The sequence below is a fragment of the Podarcis bocagei genome (assembly GCF_964188305.1).
Source record: "Podarcis bocagei genome assembly, chromosome: 5".
Lineage (NCBI taxonomy): Eukaryota > Metazoa > Chordata > Lepidosauria > Squamata > Lacertidae > Podarcis > Podarcis bocagei.
The window spans coordinates 51,513,156-51,534,783 of record NC_138129.1 but is presented as its reverse complement, the minus strand read 5'-3'; the positions used below and the strand labels follow the sequence as shown (position 1 = coordinate 51,534,783).

Sequence of the window (21,628 nt, the reverse complement as noted above, 5' to 3'; positions counted from 1 at the left end):
CCAGTTGTGCAATGCATGCTGGTGATCCACAAATTGCTTAAATCCAGCTGTTTGCATTTAAACTAACAGGCCTGTTGATTTTAACAGTAGACAGACCTGAAGTGCAAGAAAGTCAGTTTGAGCATTAGTGGTATGGTTAATTGCTGGGAATAAATGTAAGCTCTTCTGCTTTGCACTAAATTAGCCTCTATGGTTGGAAGTGGGATAATATTGGCCAGGATAGATTGCTCCTAGAATGTTAGGCTTGACACAAACAGACCAATGCTTTTTAAGGTGTTGTGCGGTGCAAGGCTGGTTATTTTCAGTGTAAGCAATTTGTAATCTCATGAAGTAAACCTCTTCAGAGCCAATGGGATTTTATTTATACAGAATAAAATCCCATTACACAATTCTTTACACAGACTGAACAAAGCAATATACAGGGAAGAACAATGAAGAACAAGGTAGTATATACATGTGTCTGAAGGCGAAATGCTAAGCTCAGCCACACCCTTACATTTTAAGAGGCGTTTGAGCAATGAGTCCCTTTGGAAAGCCCTGTGTGTTATGTTTCAAAACCATCCCATCCTGAATACTCTTGCAAAAATTCCACCTCCTACATATTTCTGTGGCTTTGCAGTGAGGGGACCACAGTGAGCGTTCTTTTACAAAAGTTGCACTACTAAACATTATTCTATGCACTAATACCTGGTCACAATGCAAATGCCAGTAATTATAGTGATTCCCCTGCTGTAGGAGAGTTGTGGCTTGTGATGTAAAATGAAGTCAAAGGCAGAATAGATTAAGCTGATCTTTACAGTGTGGCCTATCAACATGATGTGAGTTACCACATTAAGACTAAGTAGCCACAGATTATATGCATTTCTATGCTCACCACGTATTGCTGTGATTGGGTCTCATAATCGGGATAACATCCCATGCAACGGCCAGTTACTTCTCCATGTTGTGGAAAGTCCTAAATGGCTTTTTGCAGCTATCTCTGGCTCTCATGCTATAAAAATCAAATGGGTAAATCAGTAGGGTGTAGTTTCTTAGGAATTGCACTGCATTTGGAAATATATATGATGGGCCTTGAGTACCAGTTGCCATGTGGGTATATCTCCCAATCAGGTTTTACTCTTATCCCTCAGCCTAATGCAATCAGCTGCTAAGGACAGGAAACAGATTCAATGTGCAGGAATTGGCAAAATGCCTTCCCTGCAGCAGCTGAGAATATCTTCTGCAAAAATCTACAGAACCACATCATTTCTTGTTGCCACCCTCTAATGAGCATGTACAGTCAGCCCACAAGCAGGTAAGACTGGTTTGATATGTGTGTGGCAGACACAGACTCGTCCCCAGAAGTTTCCCATCTTCTTTCCTCTTTTATGTCAGGAGCCAAAAGTGGCGTGCTGAACAAGGTGAAGATACTTAGCTGGACCTTCAGTTCTGAAGTTATGTGTAGATCATGTTCCAAGGGCAGTGAGAGCGTGTCATGTCCATCATCAGTGTCACCAAAATACTCATTTTCATTATTATTCCCTTGGGGATTGCTAGGACTTGGCACCATGTAGTACAAGTGTGAAGAAGCCTGGGTGTCCCTTTCTGTCTGGTGCAGTTGAGTACTATCTAGGAGAGGGCTACTGCTACGCGTTTCCAGGGGTATCTCTGACAGGACTTCCAGCAGGCAAGTCAAAGGCGTGTCCTCTAAAGTTTTGTTGCAGAAGAAAGCATTCACCTGGAAGATGGGAAGGAAGCAGCATCAGAAACACAAAAATGTCCCTGGGCTTTACCCTCTCCAATCTACAGTGTGGATGGAAATGTGTACATGCATACTTATCTCTGTGTACATGTTAACACTCCTATTAAAAACTTAATACCTGGGGGCACATATTTGCCATCCCAACTTCAGACAGAAAATCTCCCTGGGGAGAGGATAGCTGACAGAAGCAACATTAGCATGAGGTTTTGTTATGGGAATTAATACAATTCTGCTGGAAACTACTGTATAAGAAATAAGGCAGAGAGAAATGTCAGTTTCATGGTTCTGTATAGCCCTCTTTGTCACTGTTAGATACCCTATTTTGGTGTATTCTGAGTGGCCATGTTAAAACGACTCTTAATGCTGCTTCAGACAAAGTATGCTGTCTCTTAAACTTCCACTATGACAACATTTACAAATCACAATTCAGGGTTTATAAATCTATGCATCAAGGAAAAGACTAATTAGAGTTATGAAACTTATGTCTGATGTTTTCATGTCAGTACTAAAGCCTTGCAAGCTTGAAGCAGGCTCCCATCAAAACAACACTGGAAGACAGTAAGGCAGCCATACTGTTCACCACCTTTAAAAATGATTACAGTACTCTGGTCTCCTATCCTATCCACCAACAACATTGGTGTTGGTGCCTGTATAGAAGAGGAAGGCCTCACCTGGTGCTTTCCATTGTCCTCAAGGAATCCATCCAGGACATGGTGAAGGTCTGGGATGGGCGGCCAGAGCTTTTGTTTCAGACTGCTTAACAAGGAACAATGAGCATGTGAAATTCAGGGAACCCAGCTGATCTCAATAGAAGCAAATCTGCCTCTATCACAGCCCCATCCCAAAGTGTGGTTTTTTGTTTTGGTCTTACACAGGAGTCAGCAACCTTTTTCAGCTGTGGCCTGGTCCACCATCCCTCAGACCATGTGGTGGGCCGGACTATATGGGGGGGGGGGGGAATGAACGAATTCCTATGCCCCATAAATAACCCAGAGATGCATTTTAAATAAAAGCGCACATTCTACTCATAAGCACGTTGATTCCCAGACCATTCGCGGCCCAGATTGAGAAGGCGATTGGGCCACATTCGCCCCCCAGGCCTTAGGTTGCCTACCCCTGGTCTTACATCTACCCCACCCCAACCCTGAGCAATTAAACTTGAAAGAACCCTACTATTGTAGCTAATAGTAACCTAATCATGGCACCACCGGTGGGGTGAGGTGAGCTTTCAATGTTGAGGGTGAGAGCTGGGGAGGGGAGTTAATTCTCTCCAGCTTTAAACCTCCTCCCCCAGTAGAACCTCCTCTGCAATTAGGTTTGAACAAAGTCTCCTACTAGACTAGAGCTAATAGAGGGCATTTTTCATGCCTAATTGCATCGGGAGGGACATTTTGCAAATAGGAATGGAAAAAGGCCTCTCTTGGCTCCAATAGGAGACTTTGCTCAAACCTAATTGTTGCAGGATATGTGTATGTGAGTGAACTTCTTGGATGCATGTGTACAAACTTCCTTTCCAGCTGCACTCTAGGAAGATATCTCTGATGTGGGAGGCAGGGGAGCAAAAATGGTTTTTTCCAAGCCTAATTACTGGTGAAGGTGGGAGTGTGTGTGTTTACTATACATTCATGTGCATGGTTGTGATTATTGTTTGTGCATGGTGTCCATAACAATTTCTCCAATTTGCGACTAGCTCCCAAAATAAAACTTAAGTATTGAAGGTGAATGCTAGATGATGTAAATTTACCTGTGAATGGACAGGAAGATGCAGCCCAGCCCCAATACAAGCCCTGCACAGAGCAACAGAGCAGGTGTCACATTTAAGATGGTTGAACCTAGGGAAGATACAAAGGGTGAAGCTGTGTTACCAAACTATGCCAGCTCTTTTCTAAATGCCCATTTGGGCCTCGGGGGATGCAGAGGTACACATAACCCTAAACGTTTTGTGAATTTAAGTTTGGCCTCTTTGAGGGGCAGTATTTCAATATGAGTAGGAAAATGAGAGTACCCCTAAACATTTCTTTTTATAAAAAAGCACTGCCTGTATCCAACCCTACATTTCTATTTGTGGTGTCTTACCTGAACCAGGTGGGACATCAGTGCACACATGTTCTGACCACACACTCCAGTTCCCTTGGAACTTCTGTCCATCTGGCTGAGCACGCAGCTGAAGGCAGCAGTGGCCCCCGGTTGCCAGATGAATTTCACTGCTGTTTGAGTACTGCACCTGCAGAGTCTGCCCAGAGAATGGCCCCATTAGGTGTGCTTAGCTGGTTAGATTCACATCTAGAACCTAGAGCAGAAGCCTTGATGCTATTGTGCTATCTGGGTCAGAGCTGTGAGACTGCTTTTGCTCTGTATTTGCTAGTCCTCAAGCATCACTCATCTGATCCCAGTACAAACTTCTAACATGGGTCTCTTTCTCACACTCACTCCCCCACTTTGTGAAAGGCCTTGTTTGTGTTGAAAAACTGGAGGATGTAGCATCTTTAAGTCCCTTTGTTTAAACTTTTCCCATCTGGCTGATTGCCTTGAATTCATAAGCCAGATATGGCAGTATGGCATGTGACACTGCCCTTGAAGATGGTCTGCAAATTGGAACTAGTGCAAAAAAAAGCAAAAAAAAAAAAAAAGCATCTCTTGGTTTTATCATGAACTTGCCAGAAATCCTGCTGCCAGAAGACAGCTCTACAAGGGCTGAGGGCAATTGTATCAGAAAGTTCACAGACCTCATTGGAGAAGCCTGGCATGTTGATCAAATGCTTTTTAATGACAAAATGGAGCAGTGGAATTATAAAAGATAATTGACCTGGGTTGCTTCCAGACAACCTGTTTATTTAGCATTCTCTCTGAATTGTTTACAGCAGGTATCTTCAACCTTTTCAGACTCAGGATCAACTTTTAACCCCAAAATGCATTTGAGAACCCATTTCTTGATCTTTTGCCATATATTTGCATGGTGGGAGTGCTCTTGTTGTGACCCACCTTAGATCAGTCCATTGTCAACTAGAGCAGCCTTTCTCAACCTTGGGTCCCCAGATGTTCTTGAACTACAACTCCCCTCATCCCTGACCGTTGGCCACACTGGCTAGGAATCATAGGAATTGTAGTTCAACATCTTTGAGAACATTGAGAAAGGCTGAACCGCAGGGTCCTGACCTACCAGTTGAAGATCAGTGATTTACATGGAGGTTAGATGATATTAGCTATTTATTGAATATTCATCCCAATTTGTTTGCAGAGAGGTCAGATGACACTGTATCAAACAACTGTTAGCCCACACTTTTCAGCACATTTCTGCATCACTTTTGTTATTGTAAAAGTCTGGTTTTGACAAGTGTGTTGCACAAGAGCGCCAAATTCACTTGAACTGTGCAACTTGATTTTGCTAGTATGTGATTGCATCTCACCCCAAAACACTGAACAGTCTGGAGGAACTGAGTGAAAGACCAGGGGCACCATAGACTGGAAGATGGAAGTTTGGGCCCTGTTGCGAGAGGCAGGATCAGGTGAGCTCCTTGATATATAATTGGCTACTTCAGAAGAACTGGGTCAGAACCCCATAGCCACTGTAGCTGAGCTGCAAAAATAACATGTTCTATAAAAGCTGTTTTATAGCCTTAGCTCTTTTCTGTGGTCTCACATGCCTCAGGACATGTATAAACAGAGATCAGTTTGGTGACTGAACATTCCAACAATGACACACATCCCTTCAGCTTGTGCTTGTCTCCTAGACCAATGTGATTGCTGGGGATGGAGCATAATTCATGCTGTTGACACTGATTCATTGCCTTCCACTGAACTCATTACATTTTGTCTATAGCTTAAAAATGAGGAGCCCAGCACTGTACACAATAATCCAGATGAGGTCCTGGTGCAAAATAAAGTGGAGCTATTGCTTCTCATTTTGGAAACTATGGCTCTGTTCATGCAGCCTACAACTGGATTAGCCTTTCTTTCCTTTCCTTTTCAGAGCTGCTGCCAGGGAGTGTTTCCTGGGAAAAGCTATGTGTTTTTAATCAAAGGCACTTCCCTTATGTTTCCAGTTGTGCTCTAGTACTGAAAGGGGGAAAAAGGGTATCTAATGCAATAGATGTGTGGTCCTAATACTCTCATGCATTCCTCATACATTTTTATATTACCTTCCATTTTGAGATTTCTTGCACTGCATACTGTATCTGATACACCATATGTTCAGCTAATTCTTCCAGTGGTGGTGCCCACTCCAGCTTTAGCACACCTCTATCTACAGTCACTTGCAGGATGCTTGGCGGAGCAGTGAGTACTGTAATCAGAGGGAGAGAGATGGCTAGTCAAGTCTGCTCAGTTTGCAGAAGCGGCAGAGGCCTAATGCAGTGCAAACAGCACTATACACCGCCTGATGCTCCTGCTCTTCAGGACAGTTTGCTACCCCCAAAATGCAGACTGACAGCACTTCCGGGTTGGCGCGACCTGGAAATGGCGGATTCCCTCCGAGCTGCGGAGGGAATCGGCTCAACCGAGGACGGGTCTTTGCCGCGCCGGCGACGCGGGGACCCTTAAAAACCGCAGGCGCGGAAGCCTGCGGACTGAAGACTCGGCGGGTGCCTTAAGCGCCCCCCCCGATCCATGAAGAGCCTTTTTAAAGGCTGCGGAGAGGATACGGAGGGTGGCGTGGCACTGAGAGTCGATCGCTACCTCGGTGGAGCGAAGCCGCGAGCCATGACCGGAGAGCGCTGACTTTCTTCCTTGAAATTTGGACTGAAAGAAAAACCCGTGAGTGAGACGGAATTGGATCCTAAAAATAACTATCCTGAATTGGAGACGACCGGGGTGTGTGCTAAAAGGAAGTCCGCACCCCCCCTGCAGACCATCTAAGCAACGACATAAGAGCTAAGCTGGAGAGCCTACCCTTGGAGGGGTGAGTTAAAAAGGACACTAACTTCCAAGATTTAGCTAAAGTAAATTTTGAGCTGGAGAGTGGAGCTTTGGAAGCCTTCTTTTTGTTTTAAACAACCCTCCTCCCGGGCCCGGGAGTGTCCTGTTTCTGTGCCTGTGTAAGAGCTGCGGAGTTTGACAGCTGTCAAAGCTGTCAAATGGGCAGTTTAGAGTGGAAAAGTTGCTATTTAAGATCCCTCTGGACTATGATGAGTTACAATTGAACTAAAATTGTTGGAAACAAAGTAACAATAATAAGTTAAAGGATTGTTGGAGAAAAGACTAATAAGTAACCAGATTCCCCCTAGGGGGAACCCTGTGAAACTACAATGGCTACAATGGCTGTGGATGGAAAGTTACTAGCGGAAATCGAAAGGATGTTTCAACTGGTGGGAATCCTACAAGAGCAGAGTTTGGCAATGAATAAACAACTTTTGACCTTGACTTCTGGAACAGGCAACTCTGCTGTTTGTATTGAGGACTTGAATGAGAAAGAATCCACAGCTGAATGGGAAATGATATCTAAAGAGGCCCAAGAGACTAAACAAGAAAAAGAGAAAGTAAAGCTGGGAAGTAACAACCAAAAGCCGACATCTGTGGAATACAGACTAGGAGATTATTGGAACACATTCACCACAAGTCTGCGAAAGATGCAGAAGATGAAGGAGGAGGCCCCAGGAGTTTATGGAATACAGGAATTTAAAACAAAGAAATATGATTGGGGCCTTCATTCTGACTTTGACTTTGAAGATGCAGGATTTGTGGAAATTTTCCAGCAGTTATTTTCAAATCTCCTTGTGGGAAGAGAATCGATGGTGAAAGAACTTTTTCCAGACTTGACGACCGACACAAAGGACTACCAACAAGACCGGCGGAGAGGGACTGAAAGAGACATGAAAGCCTCGGACGTGAGGAACCCAGGCTAAGAACTGTTATTTTGGATTTGTATTGGGAAGGGACAAAAACCGGGGATGGGAGGGAGGGAAGAAGAGAATCTTAAAAACACTCAAGACCTTTAGGTTTGGTTAATATGACTTTTAACTAAGACAAAATGAGAAATCGATGGAAGAGAACTTGAGTCCAACTTAGGAAAATCTATATTTCTTTATAAAAGAGGTAATAAGATGAATAAGATGGTTAAGAGGAGAAATACCAATTTGCTGACACAATTTTGGGAATTGGGATGCACGAGGGGGGGTGGGGGGAAGTCAGGGAACAGGGTTAGGAAATTAAGATTTTCTGAATTTATACATGTTTTTGTCTTCTGTTATTTTTGTGTGTGTTTTGTCTTTATAAAAGTTGAAAAACCAATAAAAATTTTATAAAAAAACAAAAAACAAAAAACAAAATGCAGACTGACAGCAGCCATGGTGCCGTGGCCCAGACATGTTGGAGATTCTTACCAACATGGTGCAGTTGGAATGGCTCTTTCAAGTAGTTGACTTCTTGCTGTCCCTGGCTGAGAATCACCAGGACGGAGATATAACTTGTGTTGCTAGGCTGGAAGGTGCATGATGTCTGGTTATGGCGGCCAGAGTGGGGTTTAATCTCCTCCTCTTTCCCCTCACACTTCTGCCAGGTTTGCATTCTGGAAACCAAGAGTGAGGATGGAGTCAGCTATATCAACAGAAGCTATGTCCACACAGAGGCATTATCTTGCAAACAGGTCATTTGAAGCTCATTTTTTCTTTTTGCATGTATGGTTGGCTCACAAATGCCCGCACACTCCAGTTTCTTCCCCGTCAATAGATTCATTGCTTTTTTGGTGCTTGCTGTATGCATTAATGGGCAGAGCCTGATGAAAAATACCCAGGATTGTTTTTTGTCCCTCCTCTCAATCATTCTTCCTCCTCTGCCTCCACTACCTTTTTACTTCTTACACAGGTACTTGCGCACACATCTTTAAAAAAGAAAGTCCCTGGACATGTGCAAGACCACATTGGCAAAAGTGACCCACCTCATTTCCCTGCTTTGTATGGGGTTGGACTAGATGATATGAATATTTGGGGGCAGCCTTGGGTGACTTCAGAGGTGATGCTGATTCAGAGCTTTGCCTATTGTGGACATGTGAGAGTTGAGGGGGAGGCAGGGGTGTTTTGGAGGATGAACGGTGGACACCAGCATTCAAAACTGAACTACGGCAGCAGGACAGCCCAGGATTTGAGGCAGGGGTGTTGTTGTGTCACCTTGAATTTCTGCTGTTCTCTTCTGCCCAGTACAATATGCTTTGAGAGGGACCAGGTTCTGTGGTCTCCCACTTCCACCAGCAGCGCAATTGGCGTAGGTCAGGAGTGAAGCACTGCAGGCCAATTTCCTCTTGGCAGAACAGAGAGTGAGAGGAATCAGGAGTAAGACAGCATCTTTTAAATACAATGTGGAATTGTCATAAGAATTCTAAGGTGTCATAAATAAAACATAAGTACATAAACCACATGCCTGAAATATTTCAGACCCCAATATTTCTCTGCAGAAGGAAATACCTTGGAAAAACCTTCCCCAATGGTTCTTTTCACTTACAAATCCTTCATATTCACTCAAAAGAGCACACTTTGTTTATGAATAGGTGAGAGGTCTGTGACAATGGTTTCAGAAACTAGGGTACATACTATTTCACAAGATGGCCCCAACTGGCCAAGATAATGCAAGTCAGCAAGCCATATCAGGTATCTTGAGAAACAGGAGACAAGCCAAACTCTCAAACTTATGTTGTAGACCGCCTGTTTCTGTGACAGTTGTATGATGCTTTTGGGTGGTCTTTGGCTAAGGGGTTGTGCAATTTCTAAAGCCTTTAAAAGCTGTTATACACTTTTGTTCTGGGTTCTTACCTTCCTGCAGCAGGACAGGGGTGGGGGACTCTGTTGCAACAGTGAAGATCTTGCTTGCTTGCTTGCTACTGGTTCCTGCCTCTACCCATTTCCCCCCAAACCAGTCCTCTGCTTCCACACCACCCTGCCTTCATAGACAAGACATGGACATCCTCTGCACCCTCACATTAAAGACAGATCCTGGCCTTCACCTGGCCACTTGTGGCACACCCAAGATGGATGGCCTTTTCCTCCCTCTCAGTCTGCTCCTCTTGCCTCAGGCCCCTGTTCCTACCAAGGCCACCTCAACTCCCCTTGCCTTGCTGGAGATCAGCTACTACTGCCACTACCACCTCCCTGACGGTAATAAACGGTTGTTGCTTTTTGCACATATCAATTTATGTCAGCATTGGTGAAACAAATATTTACAATACAAAGAGATGGCAAAAATACGGTGGGGAAGGCATAGGTTCCACCCTGATGGCAACAGGTGCTCAGATATATGCCCCTAGGAATTCTGGTGCCTGGACACTTCTTTTTATGGGGTTATTTTTCTTAAAAGGAGCTGCTGCCCAGATGTCCTTGGGGAGGAAGAGTGGGAACCTGAGGTACCACTGTATATAGAAAGAATAACTAAACCATGTACAGTGGTACCTCAGGTTACAGATGCTTCAGGTTACATACGCTTCAGGTTACAGACTCCACTAACCCAGAAATAGTACCTTGGGTTAAGAACTTTGCTTCAGGATGAGAACAGAAATCATGCAGCGGCGGTGCGGCAGGAGGCCCCATTAGCTAAAGTGGTGCTACAGTTTCAGGTTAAGAACGGACCTCCAGAACGAATTTAAGTTCTTAACCCGAGGTACCACTGTATCCTAAAGACACTACAGTCTCCAATGTCTCTCATTCTAAGGAAACCAAACCCTGGGTAAGCACCTGAAACAACTCGAAACTCACACTGCTTGGAGATTGGGGTGGCGTGCAACAATAGGTATGCAGTCATAGTGTATTGTTCGAAATAATGCAACTGAGATCCCCATGACAACTGTTTACCAAACAACAGGACACTTACCAGGGAGATGGGGTGTCTCTGCTAATACTACTGGAGACCATGGTCCCCAGAGCCCATCAAGAGAGAGGCCATCAGGCTTGGTGCGCACTTGGATGTGGTAGCAGTGCCCAGGGAGCAGGTCTTTGAGGCGGCATGTATGGCTGTTCTTCACTTCCATCTATGAGGGATGGAATCAGGCACATGTAAGGATTAGTGGAAGTAGTTTCTCCCGATAGCTCATCTGAAGTCCTCATGAAAATTTAGCAACATTTTATTTTTTAAAAAAATTCATATTTATTAAAATTTCCAATAATAACAGAATAAGAAAGATAGAAAAGATAGAGAAAAGAAAGAAAAAGAAAGAGAAATTTAAATCCTTACTTTCATAACCTTCTTTCTAGGACTCCCTCCTTCCCCTCCCGACTGTATTCCCCTTTCCTTAAGTTGGTTCCACAAGCTCTCATTCCCAATTTAAAACCTAATATGTTTAACCCATTAACCAATTTAAATTTATACAATCTTACCATCACTCCTCATCTTTAACAGAAAAAGATAAAAGATTTTCCCCCCAAGATCTGCCCCAATTTCCTTCCACGAGTTCCCCTTTGTTTTTTAAACATGTTAAATCAAAATACAAAAGTTATATAAAGAAATAGAAGATAAAAGATATAAGAAGATTCAAAAAGTTGGTTACATAGCCTTTGGATTCCAAAATTCCCCCTCCCTTCCCCAGTTTGAATTCCCCATGTCCATCAGTCTGTATGTTGTCAGCCTGGAGGTCTCAAGTCCATAGCCAAATTTCTCCCATTCCACCTTGCCGGTTTTCTTTTAATTTTAAAAATCCAGTCTAATAGAGGCCTTTAGTTTCCTTGGTCTTTGTTGCTCCTCCCATTGTTCTTTCCGTGTCGTAGTTGGTCCTTTGTTCTTTTTATTCCTTACTTTCTCAGGTTTCTTGTCTTGTTCAGCTGCTAAAACGTTCTTATTCCGAGATCTGGTATCTCTACAGAGGTTTGTTATTCAGGAACAAAAACTTACGTCCAGTCCCTTCCTTTCTTCAACAGAAAACTCCATTGTCTCCTTTTAATGTAAACACCTCTGTAGACAAAATACTATTTCAGTTTTGCAGCTTTCCCAGAGGATAAGACCTGTACACATCCCAGAGTAATTTTCCACATACGACCACTTGTAATGTCCTGAAACCCCTCTAGGGGGATTGCAATAACTTTGTATCCTCTAATCCCAAAGTCAGATTGTTGTTTCTTTTTTTTCCGACAGTTTGTATCCATATTATATCAAATTGTAACAGAATTAACCAGCAAAATACTTGTAACAAAGTCCTCTTTATATTCTCAAGATTTGACAGCTACTTTGACAGCTGTCAAATTCTCCATCTCTCTTCGCCAGGTTCTACGAATCGCCCCGGTTCCCAGGGGGGGTTGCCTTTTCCTTCTCACCCTCCACTCTTCTCCTCCAGCACAATTCTTGTAATTTCCCATCGTGGAATTAATAATTTTTATCAGCAGTAAACTTCTGGATCGATCTTGGTTACCCAGTCCTTGTTTTAGCATGTTTACAATCAGGGGGGGACTGACTTCCTTTTTAGATCACCCCCGCTCGTGCCGAATCCGAAAAAAATTTCTTTTTTTCTCCTTTTGTACCCGGTTTCCCAATTACTCACGGGTTGTTGTTAAGTCCGAATTTCCAATGGAAGAAGCCAGCGCTCTCCGTTGAATGGCATGCGGCTGCGCTCGGCAGGGGAAGCGAAGGACTCACAGCACCACGCCGCTCCCCGGCACCCGATCGGAAGCCTTTAAAAAGGCTCCTTCACGAGTCGGGAGGGCGCTAGCGGTGCCAGCCGAGTCACCATGTCCACGGGCTCCGTGCCCGTGGTTTTTAAGGGTCCCCGCGTCGCTGCCGCAGTAGGACCCAGCCCCTGCCGAGCAGACTCCCTCCGGAGCTCGGAGGGAGTCCGCCATTCGGCGATGGCGCCAACCCGGAAGTCAAAATTTAGCAACATTTTACTGCAAATTTCTCCCCTTTTACGCTGCTTCATTTGCATAATACACACATTTTGGCAAAGGTGTTTTCCCTTATCTAATGCATTTTTGTGTGCTATTTTCAGTAATATGTGCATTTGTAGGCACATTTTAGCCTAGTATTTGTGTTTTCGTACACACTATTTGGCTGGAGAACTGCACTGCAAAATTCAGACAATTCTGAATTTGGAAGGATGTCTGTGTTTTCATAGGATCATAGAATTGTAGAGTTCAAAGGTTCATGTAGTGTTGCAGAATGTGCAAAATAAGTAGGCTCACCTATAAATGCAAACCGCATTGAACTGCTCCTTCAGCCCTACTTGATAGCCACAGAGCTTGGTGTCCTGCTTAGAGTTTTAGATACAGTCAGCTGCCCTGCAGGTGTCATACACCACAACCTCCCCTGCCCCATATAAGCCATACCCTGGATGGTGGCTCCGTGGAACCTTCAGCACTGTAAAGAACCTCATAGGCCAAGAAGTCTGCATAGTGGAAAGGTGGGGGGGTCCAGGCTACGTGCAACTGTCGTGCCACTCCAGGCCACACCACTGTTACATTCATTGGTGGAGCAATCAGACCTAAGCATAGACAGACAATTGTGGGATTTACAAACGTAGATAGAAAAGTATGGGATTTACAAACAAAGACAGATGAAGATATAATTCCAACACTTAAGTGGTGCAGTAAATATTACCATTGTTTCAATCTCTGAAGCAACAGTAAATCCCCAAGTAGCGTTCTAATAAATACATAATATGCGGATTTGTTACATTTCTCCTGTATATGCAGTATATTTACAGTGGAATGCTTCTCTGTGTGGTAGTCACAACTGGGAGTGCAGGAATCTGCAGAGGCAAGCAAGAATGCTGGGGACTTGGCTGCGTCTGCTGCAAGGTTGCTTTCTTGGGACTGCAGCATGCAACAACAAAGCAGCAGAAAGGTGGGCTGCAGTTCTCCAGCTAGCAAGGGCAAGCTCAGGTGGTATGGGACAGGTATGTTAATCTAGGCACCCGCATTCTGGCCGGATGCACTACTTCTTAGCCTCTAGGAAAAGGGCAGCCATATGGACAGAGCCAAATGTTGAAATGAAAGTGTGCAAGAATTTGTTGGTGTCACATCCTCAAGTGTGAAGTAGGTGTAACTTCATTTCTTATTTATGTGACCTTCACTTTGTCCATCCTTCCCTTTGCCTCTGGCTTTCCTCCTCATGCTCAGATTTTAATGTTAGATCCTTAGGGTAGGCTCTGCTCCCTGACCCACCAGCAAGAACTGTTTGGCTGGCAGGTGCCAGTGCCCCACCCCTTTGAACTTCCTTCCCAGGGAGATACATATGCCTCATCCTCAGTGCTGTTGGTGGTTGTTGTTGTTTGCCAGGTTGGGGGCTGGATTAGGCAGAGGTGTCCCTTCACTCGGCTGTCCCCCTTTTGCCATCCAAATGTGTGTGCAGCCAGGAAGCTTGCTAATGGTATATCTGTGAGTGGTGGAGCCCAGCAGAAAACCCTGATGCAGTGATGGCTGTACCACTCAACAAGCCCTGCCAGTGGTGGGTGGGATTTAGGACTGTGTCCTAAGGATGACACCTGAGATGCATATTTTCAGGAGCCTTCACATGTTTTGTGATTGCATTTTTTGTGATTGTTAAGTGTTTAAAAATTGTTTTTAATGTCACGCTTTGTATTTTAAATTGTTGCAATGCCACCATGGGTTATTACCCATGGTTATTACTGTGAAGGGTTGGTAATAAATCAAATTATGTTAAGTTAAATTTATAATATTGTAATACTCCTTGTCATGTTTTTATGTGCCTTGTGAGGGCAATGCACCATGAAAGAAGGATTCAAAATATTTCAAATAAAGAAATGAATACTTGTCTAATGCTATAAGATGAACACTGGTGACAGTAAATGAATAAAGAAAACATGTACACAATGTAACCCATTGTTACTGTACAGGAAAACCGCACATCGCCACATGAAAACCCATCATGGAGTAAATGAAATGCAACCGCTCTGACTTTTAGTTGTGTTTGAGGTAAAGGCACCCCAACTCCAGAAACACCAAAATTATCTTAGCAAACACCAGACGCCGGTGAAGGACAGCACAGGAAGTTCTTTGGTAACCTGTGGCCCTCCAGATATTTCTGGAGTGCAATTAATCTATGATCATTGGCCATGATGCCAAAGGGGATGGTGAGAGTTGGGGGACCAACCACATTGACAGAGCCATAGATTAGCCACTCCTTGGCTTAAGACGTAGCAGAGGATTATTGTACTTCAGGATACTGTTCAATCCCCAGGGTGACCAAGATGAGCCGTGACCCACACCACATTTCCTTGCTTCTCAAATCCGAAGGAAGGCTTACCAACAGACGCCACTGAGAGATCCTGAGAGCGAGTGGTGTGATTACTAATGGTGTCTAACACCTCGACGTGGAGTTCTGCAAAGAGCAGAATATCCTGATGGTTCCTGGGGAAGATGCAGACATGGCGCCAGCCTCCATCACTGTGCTTTGCTGACCGCAGAGTGCATTCTCGGCTTCTGTCTCTGTGGAGATGAAGAGAGTGGGAAGTGGAAAACCTCAAGGAGCTGCAGTATTCTTCTACTGGAAACCTTCTAGGCAGCCTGGACTATGGATCTTAGCCATGTATAAAAACCTCTCACCCTTTGTATGTATAGAAGAAGCGCCGATATGCCCCATCCACATGTGCTGGTTCATTCCAAAAGCAAGTGAGATCCTCAAAGGTGCGAGAAAAGCAGAAGATGTCCTGAGCTGTTTTGGCCAGTAGATCAGCCTCTGTGTGGGGAGAGAAAAAGAAAGAAAGAAAGAAAGAAAGAAAGAAAGAAAGAAAGAAAGAAAGAAAGAAAGAAAGAAGCAAGCTTGCATAAGTCTTCAAGCTGAATAGGGTGACAACTGTAACCACAAATACCCAAAGTCATCTGGACTGTGAGATGAGAGGAAGCAAGTGCATGGCAAATAGAACTGTGGTCATAGAGATTAGTACAAGTGTTTGTACAAGCACAAGCTGAAACAAATGGCCAGTAAGTCACCACAGCCTGTCACGAGTTGTACTTCTCTCCAGGGCTCCATTCAGCTTGGAATAAGAGTTTTATAGCCATGCTCAAGTCTTTGGGGGGTGGGGAAGTTTCAGAAGAGGAGAAGACACCATTCCCGTAGGGCCTTTCTTCAGTGTGCTAAGAAAATCAGGTAGTGCATGATGTGAAATGCTTCTTCACTTTTGGACAGTTCTAGGCCAGATAAACCAATAGTTTGGCCTACTTTAATGAAGCTTCTTATGTTTCTAGGAGCCTAACTACACATGATGAAACAAAATAATCCCCCCCCCCTTTCCAGTAGCACCTTAGAGACAAAAAAAAAAAAAATTGTTTTGACTACGGCAGACTAACACAGCTACCTACCTGTAACTACACATGATGCTAATGGTTTCTCTAACACTGGTTTTTTTTTTAAATTGCAAGTGCCAAGCAGCAATGTTCATTGGGAACACAGCATGCTAGGGTGGGGGGGGGGAATTTAACTTCTCCCCTTAGTGATTACAACAAAATTTCCCCCACTCCATGCTACAGTTCACCTTGGGGGGGGCGGGGCAGAGATCCTGTTTGCCAACACGGGGGTGAGGTAGCTATGATAATGGGGAGGGCAGGGATATAAAATCAAATATCCTAATCAAATGCCTGATAGAATTTCCGGAAGACACACCGCAGTGGAGAGAAATATGTGTTAGACTATGTACACATCACTGGCTTGAAATGCAACTAGGTGGTTCTTTTTCTCAATTTGGTTCAAAGCAGGTGTGTGGGAAAATGCACCAAAACACAGTGTTTATTTCATAACAAACCACAAGAGAGATACAGACTGTGGATAATGTGGGCTTTGCCACTTCCCAAACAAGCAGTGGGAGTATAATGATGACTGCAGAGCAAATGGGGTGAGGGGTGGGGGGTTCATACAGTCTTAGAAGATGACAAACTAGTTTCTGCTGAGGAGAACGGCTGATGATCTAGATAAAAGTTAGCCACACAAAGGGATCAAATAACATTGGTAAATTTTGAATTAAGTGGGTGTGGGGTGAGGTTCAAGAAGTTGCTCAATAAAGGTGGGGGGCTGGCTGTGGTTATTCAAAGTGCACCTCCACACTCTCATTCTTTGGCACCAACCTGAATGTTTGGGTGCAGTTCTCTGAAAAAGTACGTACCAGGTAACATGCAAAGAGGCCACCCTGCATCTTGGGGTGGGTGGGTGGCGCAGCCTGCAGTCACTGGCCCTGTTATGACCCCCTTCTGCCATGTAGCTTAGTGGCTCATTAAAATGCTCCCTCCAACAGTATTCATTTTCTCTATAATGCAAGAATGAGGACCTGTTGTTCTCCACCTCCCATTAGTTCAGCCAGCATGGCCAATGTTGAGGGCTGATGGGAGTTGTAGTCCAGCAACCTCTGGAGGGTCATAGGTTACTCATCCCTTCTATAATGTATTTTCATTTTTGTACACCACACATCCATCTAACAGTACTGATTTTCATAACCCACAAATGCAAACGGTACTGACCCTAAATGTTGTCATTCTGTTTCTGTTTTTTTATGTGAACATCCATATTGGCAACACAGTTGTTTGAGTGGGTTCGGAAAGGATTAGGGAAATGGGGAGCTAATGATTACCACCACCCCAAAGTATTTGCTGCCAGGAAGTGTTCACAAACATCCCAAAATAGCCATGTGGTTTTGTGGCAAACTTGGGGGGGGGCAGCAGCTTCCTGTCCCAGGGAGATAGAACTCCCAGTGAGAGTGGGAGGAAGCAAGATAAGGGAGCAAACTACACATTATACGTAAATGCAATGAAAACAATGACTTAAAAAAAAATAGTCTCAAGACGCTAAGATTTTGAGTGGAGAAGTAACAGGGTTCGTTAACCCATCCCGAGCTATTTTCATATTGAAAATAATTCACTAGCTGCTTTCCCCTCCCACAGTGTTTCAGGAGTGTCTTATAAGGGTTAATATTTTATCTAGAACTAGAATCCCAGTGAGAAAGGAAAGCAGGAGACTATGGGACATGCACTGACTAGAAACAAAGCGGTATAGGTTCACCGTGACACTTTTGCAGGCAAAATCTTGGGTAATGACAAATCATCACAAATACACAATAAAAAGGTCATCTGGAGGGGGCCCTAATTTTAAAAGATTTGAGAGGAAAACAAAGAAATCAAGGGGATCAATCATTCTGTAGGAACAAACAATGCAAGAAGGTAAAATGAATTATACCATTAGAATTAAGGGTTCGGGAAGTAACACTGCAGGACATAGGATATCTGTGAAATCTGAATACTATACAGTGGTACCTCGGGTTAAGTACTTAATTCGTTCCGGAGGTCCGTTCTTAACCTGAAACTGTTCTTAACCTGAAGCACCACTTTAGCTAATGGGGCCTCCTGCTGCCGCACCGCCAGAGCACGATTTCTGTTATCCTGAAGCAAAGATCTTTATCTGAAGCACTATTTCTGGGTTAGCGGAGACTGTAACCTGAAGCGTATGTAACCTGAAGCGTATGTAACCTGAGGTACCACTGTATATATTTAGTCAATAATTTCACATCTTACCTTTAAACAATTTAAGGTTTATAATTCATGCTAAGTCAAAGAAGAATTTATTTAGATTTTGGTTTCTGTCCTTGTAGTATTTCTAACAGTATCATATCCATCAGCAAAAGCTGAAAAGCTCACTGATCAAGCGGTTATGTGTATCTGCTTTTGAGCTATTCAAGTTTTGAACATAGACAGAACTCTTGGTCAGTGTCTTTTTTATGTCCCTGTCCCCCCACCCCGGTGCCCCCACAGAAGAAGGGGGGAAACACAACCACTCTATACAAAGGACAGTGAAGAATAACGGGTGTTGGAAAAACAAACCTGAATTCTAGTTAGATCTTGTTTCTCCCTAATTGAGAGTTGTGGTGAGGAAAATTCTCATCATCAGGAAAGACTGCACTTAATAGCTGATCCTAGTAAAGAACTGCATTGATCTGGACAGGAAACAGTTTGGCTCTCTCGGTACCCACATTCACTTTGAGCCTTCGTAACCTATTCCATCTTTCCACATACCAATGTTCCGTGCTCTTCTGTTGACTGGTGGCCCTGAATAACGTACAGAGGAAACGCTTTGGTGGAGGTGTGCAGGTAGATCTCTGAGGCTGTGAATATACCATACATGTTAAGCACAGGACTTTCCCCAAAGGATCCCGGGAACTGTAGTTTATCTCAACAGAGCTACAATTTTCAGCACTTATAGTTCTGGCATAGGACATGAAAGGGTTTTCTCCTAACCCTCCTTCTGCAGCAGCCAAGGTGGACCTTGATCCATGAGTATGGAAGAGCTTCAGTTTCCTGATCCCACATGGTACAGTCCAGAGTTATGTTTTAATAAGGGCATGGTAGAGAATAGGTTGAAGAGAGTGTCTTCTTTCATCACTGCATTGTGAGAAGCCTTGCCAGATGACATCTGCATGCCACAGTGATCAAAAGCCCAAAGGGCATTTTTGATCAGAAACTGGAAACCCTAATCCAGGGAAGCTGGTTGTTGTGGTGCTTCCAGAAAGCCCCATCCCACCCCCTCTGCCCAGATGCCCTTTGTCCACAAGAATGTTCACCTGCCTGGTTCACCTTCATCCTCACAATTTCCCCTAAACCAGAGCTTTCCAAACTGTGTCGTGACACCTTAGTGTGTCAGCTGCAGCGTGTAGGTGTGTTCTGCTAATGTACCCCAAGCTCCTCCCAGGGCAGGAAAGGGGCTAGTTTAATCTCCGGTTTGCTAGTAAAACTGAATGACTGTGTTGTGAAATGATGAATGTCTAAAAAGTATGTTACCAACATGAAAAGTTTGGAAAGCTCTGCTCTAAACCATGGACAGTAATAGCAGTTTGTAATCTTACCTTCATCTGTGATGTAGACACAGTTCAGCACAGGCAAAGAGATGAGCAGGAGTATGGCAAGCAGTGGCCTCACCAAGCACAGAGGAACTGCCATCCTACTAGAAGGTACATCCAGGATCAGACCCAAGTCAAAATCTTGTCCCTCTGTACTGGTGTCGACAGTATATGCTCTGGCAGAACACTGGACACATGGATACATCAGTGGCCCGCACGCCTGCGGAGGTAGCAGACAGGGACTGCTTGGCTTTTTGTTCCAGTGAACGTAAGCTCTGAACCTTTGTTGCTGGACCTGTGCAAGGGAAGCTTATCTGGGAAGTGCCAGGCCAGCTGCTCAGGAAGCCTGGGTAAAGGCCTCCTCCAGTCCTGGGCCCCACCACTTCCCCAGCCCGAAACCACTGCGCCATGGCCTGCAAGAGTGGCAGCATTGGCTGGAGGCTGCTATGATCAGATAGGCAGTATGGCTTGCCCTTGTGGCGGTGGTTCTTAAGGACAGGGCCTTTGGGCAGGAAGCGCTGGATGTCGTAGAGGACTGGCAGGAGATGGCAGTGCTCTCAGAAGAATAGTCTGTGAATGTTGTGAATTGGGGGGTGGGTGCTCCAGGCAAATGAGGGTGGCTCTGGTCTGGAAATTCAAGTGTGGGGTAAGGGAGAAATGGCTCTGTGGTTGCACTTGCTAAACGGGAGAGTGGTATTGCACCCACATGGTGCTTGTGGGCTTCCCAAGGGAGCGGGTAATGCTGTCGTCTAAACCACAGAGTCTCTTGGGCTTGCTGATTGGAAGGTCAGCGGTTCGAATCCACACGATGGGGTGAGCTCCTGTTCCTCTGTCCCAGCTTCTGCCAACCTAGCAGTTCAAAAGCATACCAGTGCAAGTAGATAAATCGGTACCACTGTGGCAGGAAGGTAAAAGGCCTTTCCATGCACTCTGGTTTCCATCATGGTGTCCTGTTGTGCCAGAAGCGGTTTAGCCATGCTGGCCACATGAGCCGGAAAGTTGTCTGTGGACAAATGCCGGCTCCCTCGGCCTGAAAGTGAGATAAGTGCCATAACCATATAGTCACCTTTGTCTGGACTTAACCGTCCAGGGTCCTTTGCAGCCTTCCCATAGACATTCTGTTGGACACTGAGAGCAGAATGCTACACTTGATGCGCCTTTTTTTCTCAGGCCCAGCAAGGGGATGCCAATAATGTGATTAGCAAGTTTATGTCAGTCAGTCAGACAGACAGACAGACAGACAGACACACACACACACACCACTAGGTGCAGAGAGAGGTGGGTGGCAACTGTTATCAAGACTGTGGCCCTCTCAGCCACAATTCCTGTGATATCCCTCTTCCATGTGTGACAGTTAACATTAAGAAAACAACTCTTGTTGGAACCAGTGGGAGAGAACAGTCAACAGGCACTCACATCCACAAGTTGTGAGGAGCATCTGGGAATGAGGCCCCAAGCAAATCTTCAAGCAGCGGATGGGTACTGGGACCACCCCTCATTTGCTCCACCACAACATGTAACTCAAGGACCAGATCACTAAAAGTGCCTCCAGGCTGTCACTATTTTGTGGGACGGATTCAAGCACACACCGGAACAAAAGGTTTGTGCAATTAAAGTGGATTTAAAAACTGTTGCCGTAACACTTTAAAAACAAAGGACTCTTTGGATTTAGGAAAGTGATAGGATAACAGGATATTGAAATGTATGGGATGAACAAACAATAGTCAGGAAGATGACTAAACACCCCGCAAGCAAATCAGCATGCTTGCTGGATGTCTGCTCATTATAATATAACTGCCTAATAAACAAATAAGAATTAATCCTGTATAAAGCCAGCATTTGGTAGTTTAGTCCTCACAGAGCTACAAATCCCAGCATGCTTAAGAAACTAGTTTCCAGGATTCTTTGCGGGGAAGCCATGTGCTATAAATGCATAGTGTGGTAGTGTGGCCTAACCACCACATAAGCTTTTGCAAGCAAATCAGGATGAATGCTGAATAAACAGGTGGTTTGGAGCAACCCATAAAAGCTACTTAAGATACTCCTTTGGCAAAGTACCAAGTTAAAGACAGTGTTTGCTCTCCCTGGCTAAATGAGTAGCAGAATACACTCATGTCTCAATGCATTTGATCTGAGTAAAGTCCACCTGT

General features: G+C 44.5%; 1 protein-coding gene and 1 long non-coding RNA gene across 3 annotated transcripts; one reads left to right on the top strand and one right to left on the bottom strand.

Annotated features, from left to right (window-relative positions):
* Positions 1-1,245: 1,245 nt before the first annotated feature.
* MPL (MPL proto-oncogene, thrombopoietin receptor) lies at positions 1,246-20,491 on the bottom strand. Of its 2 annotated transcripts, none has more exons than XM_081195241.1 (12): positions 19,485-20,491; positions 15,208-15,340; positions 14,909-15,090; positions 12,970-13,124; positions 10,532-10,688; positions 8,842-8,971; positions 8,059-8,243; positions 5,881-6,023; positions 3,818-3,974; positions 3,486-3,573; positions 2,413-2,497; positions 1,246-1,717 (listed from the first exon to the last, which is right to left on the bottom strand). In XM_081195241.1, the coding sequence occupies exons 1-12, from the start codon at positions 19,681-19,683 to the stop codon at positions 1,280-1,282; spliced, it is 2,052 nt and encodes a 683-aa protein (XP_081051367.1). In that variant the 5' UTR covers positions 19,684-20,491; the 3' UTR covers positions 1,246-1,279. The 2 variants fall into 2 exon arrangements, with proteins under 2 accessions (XP_081051367.1, XP_081051368.1); XM_081195242.1 differs by having other exon boundaries at positions 2,413-2,494; positions 19,485-20,490.
* LOC308587583 lies at positions 3,997-15,017 on the top strand. Its single transcript, XR_014008474.1, has 4 exons — positions 3,997-5,247; positions 8,235-8,321; positions 13,347-13,538; positions 14,899-15,017. It is a non-coding gene; the product is annotated as an uncharacterized lncRNA (long non-coding RNA).
* Positions 20,492-21,628: the final 1,137 nt, after the last annotated feature.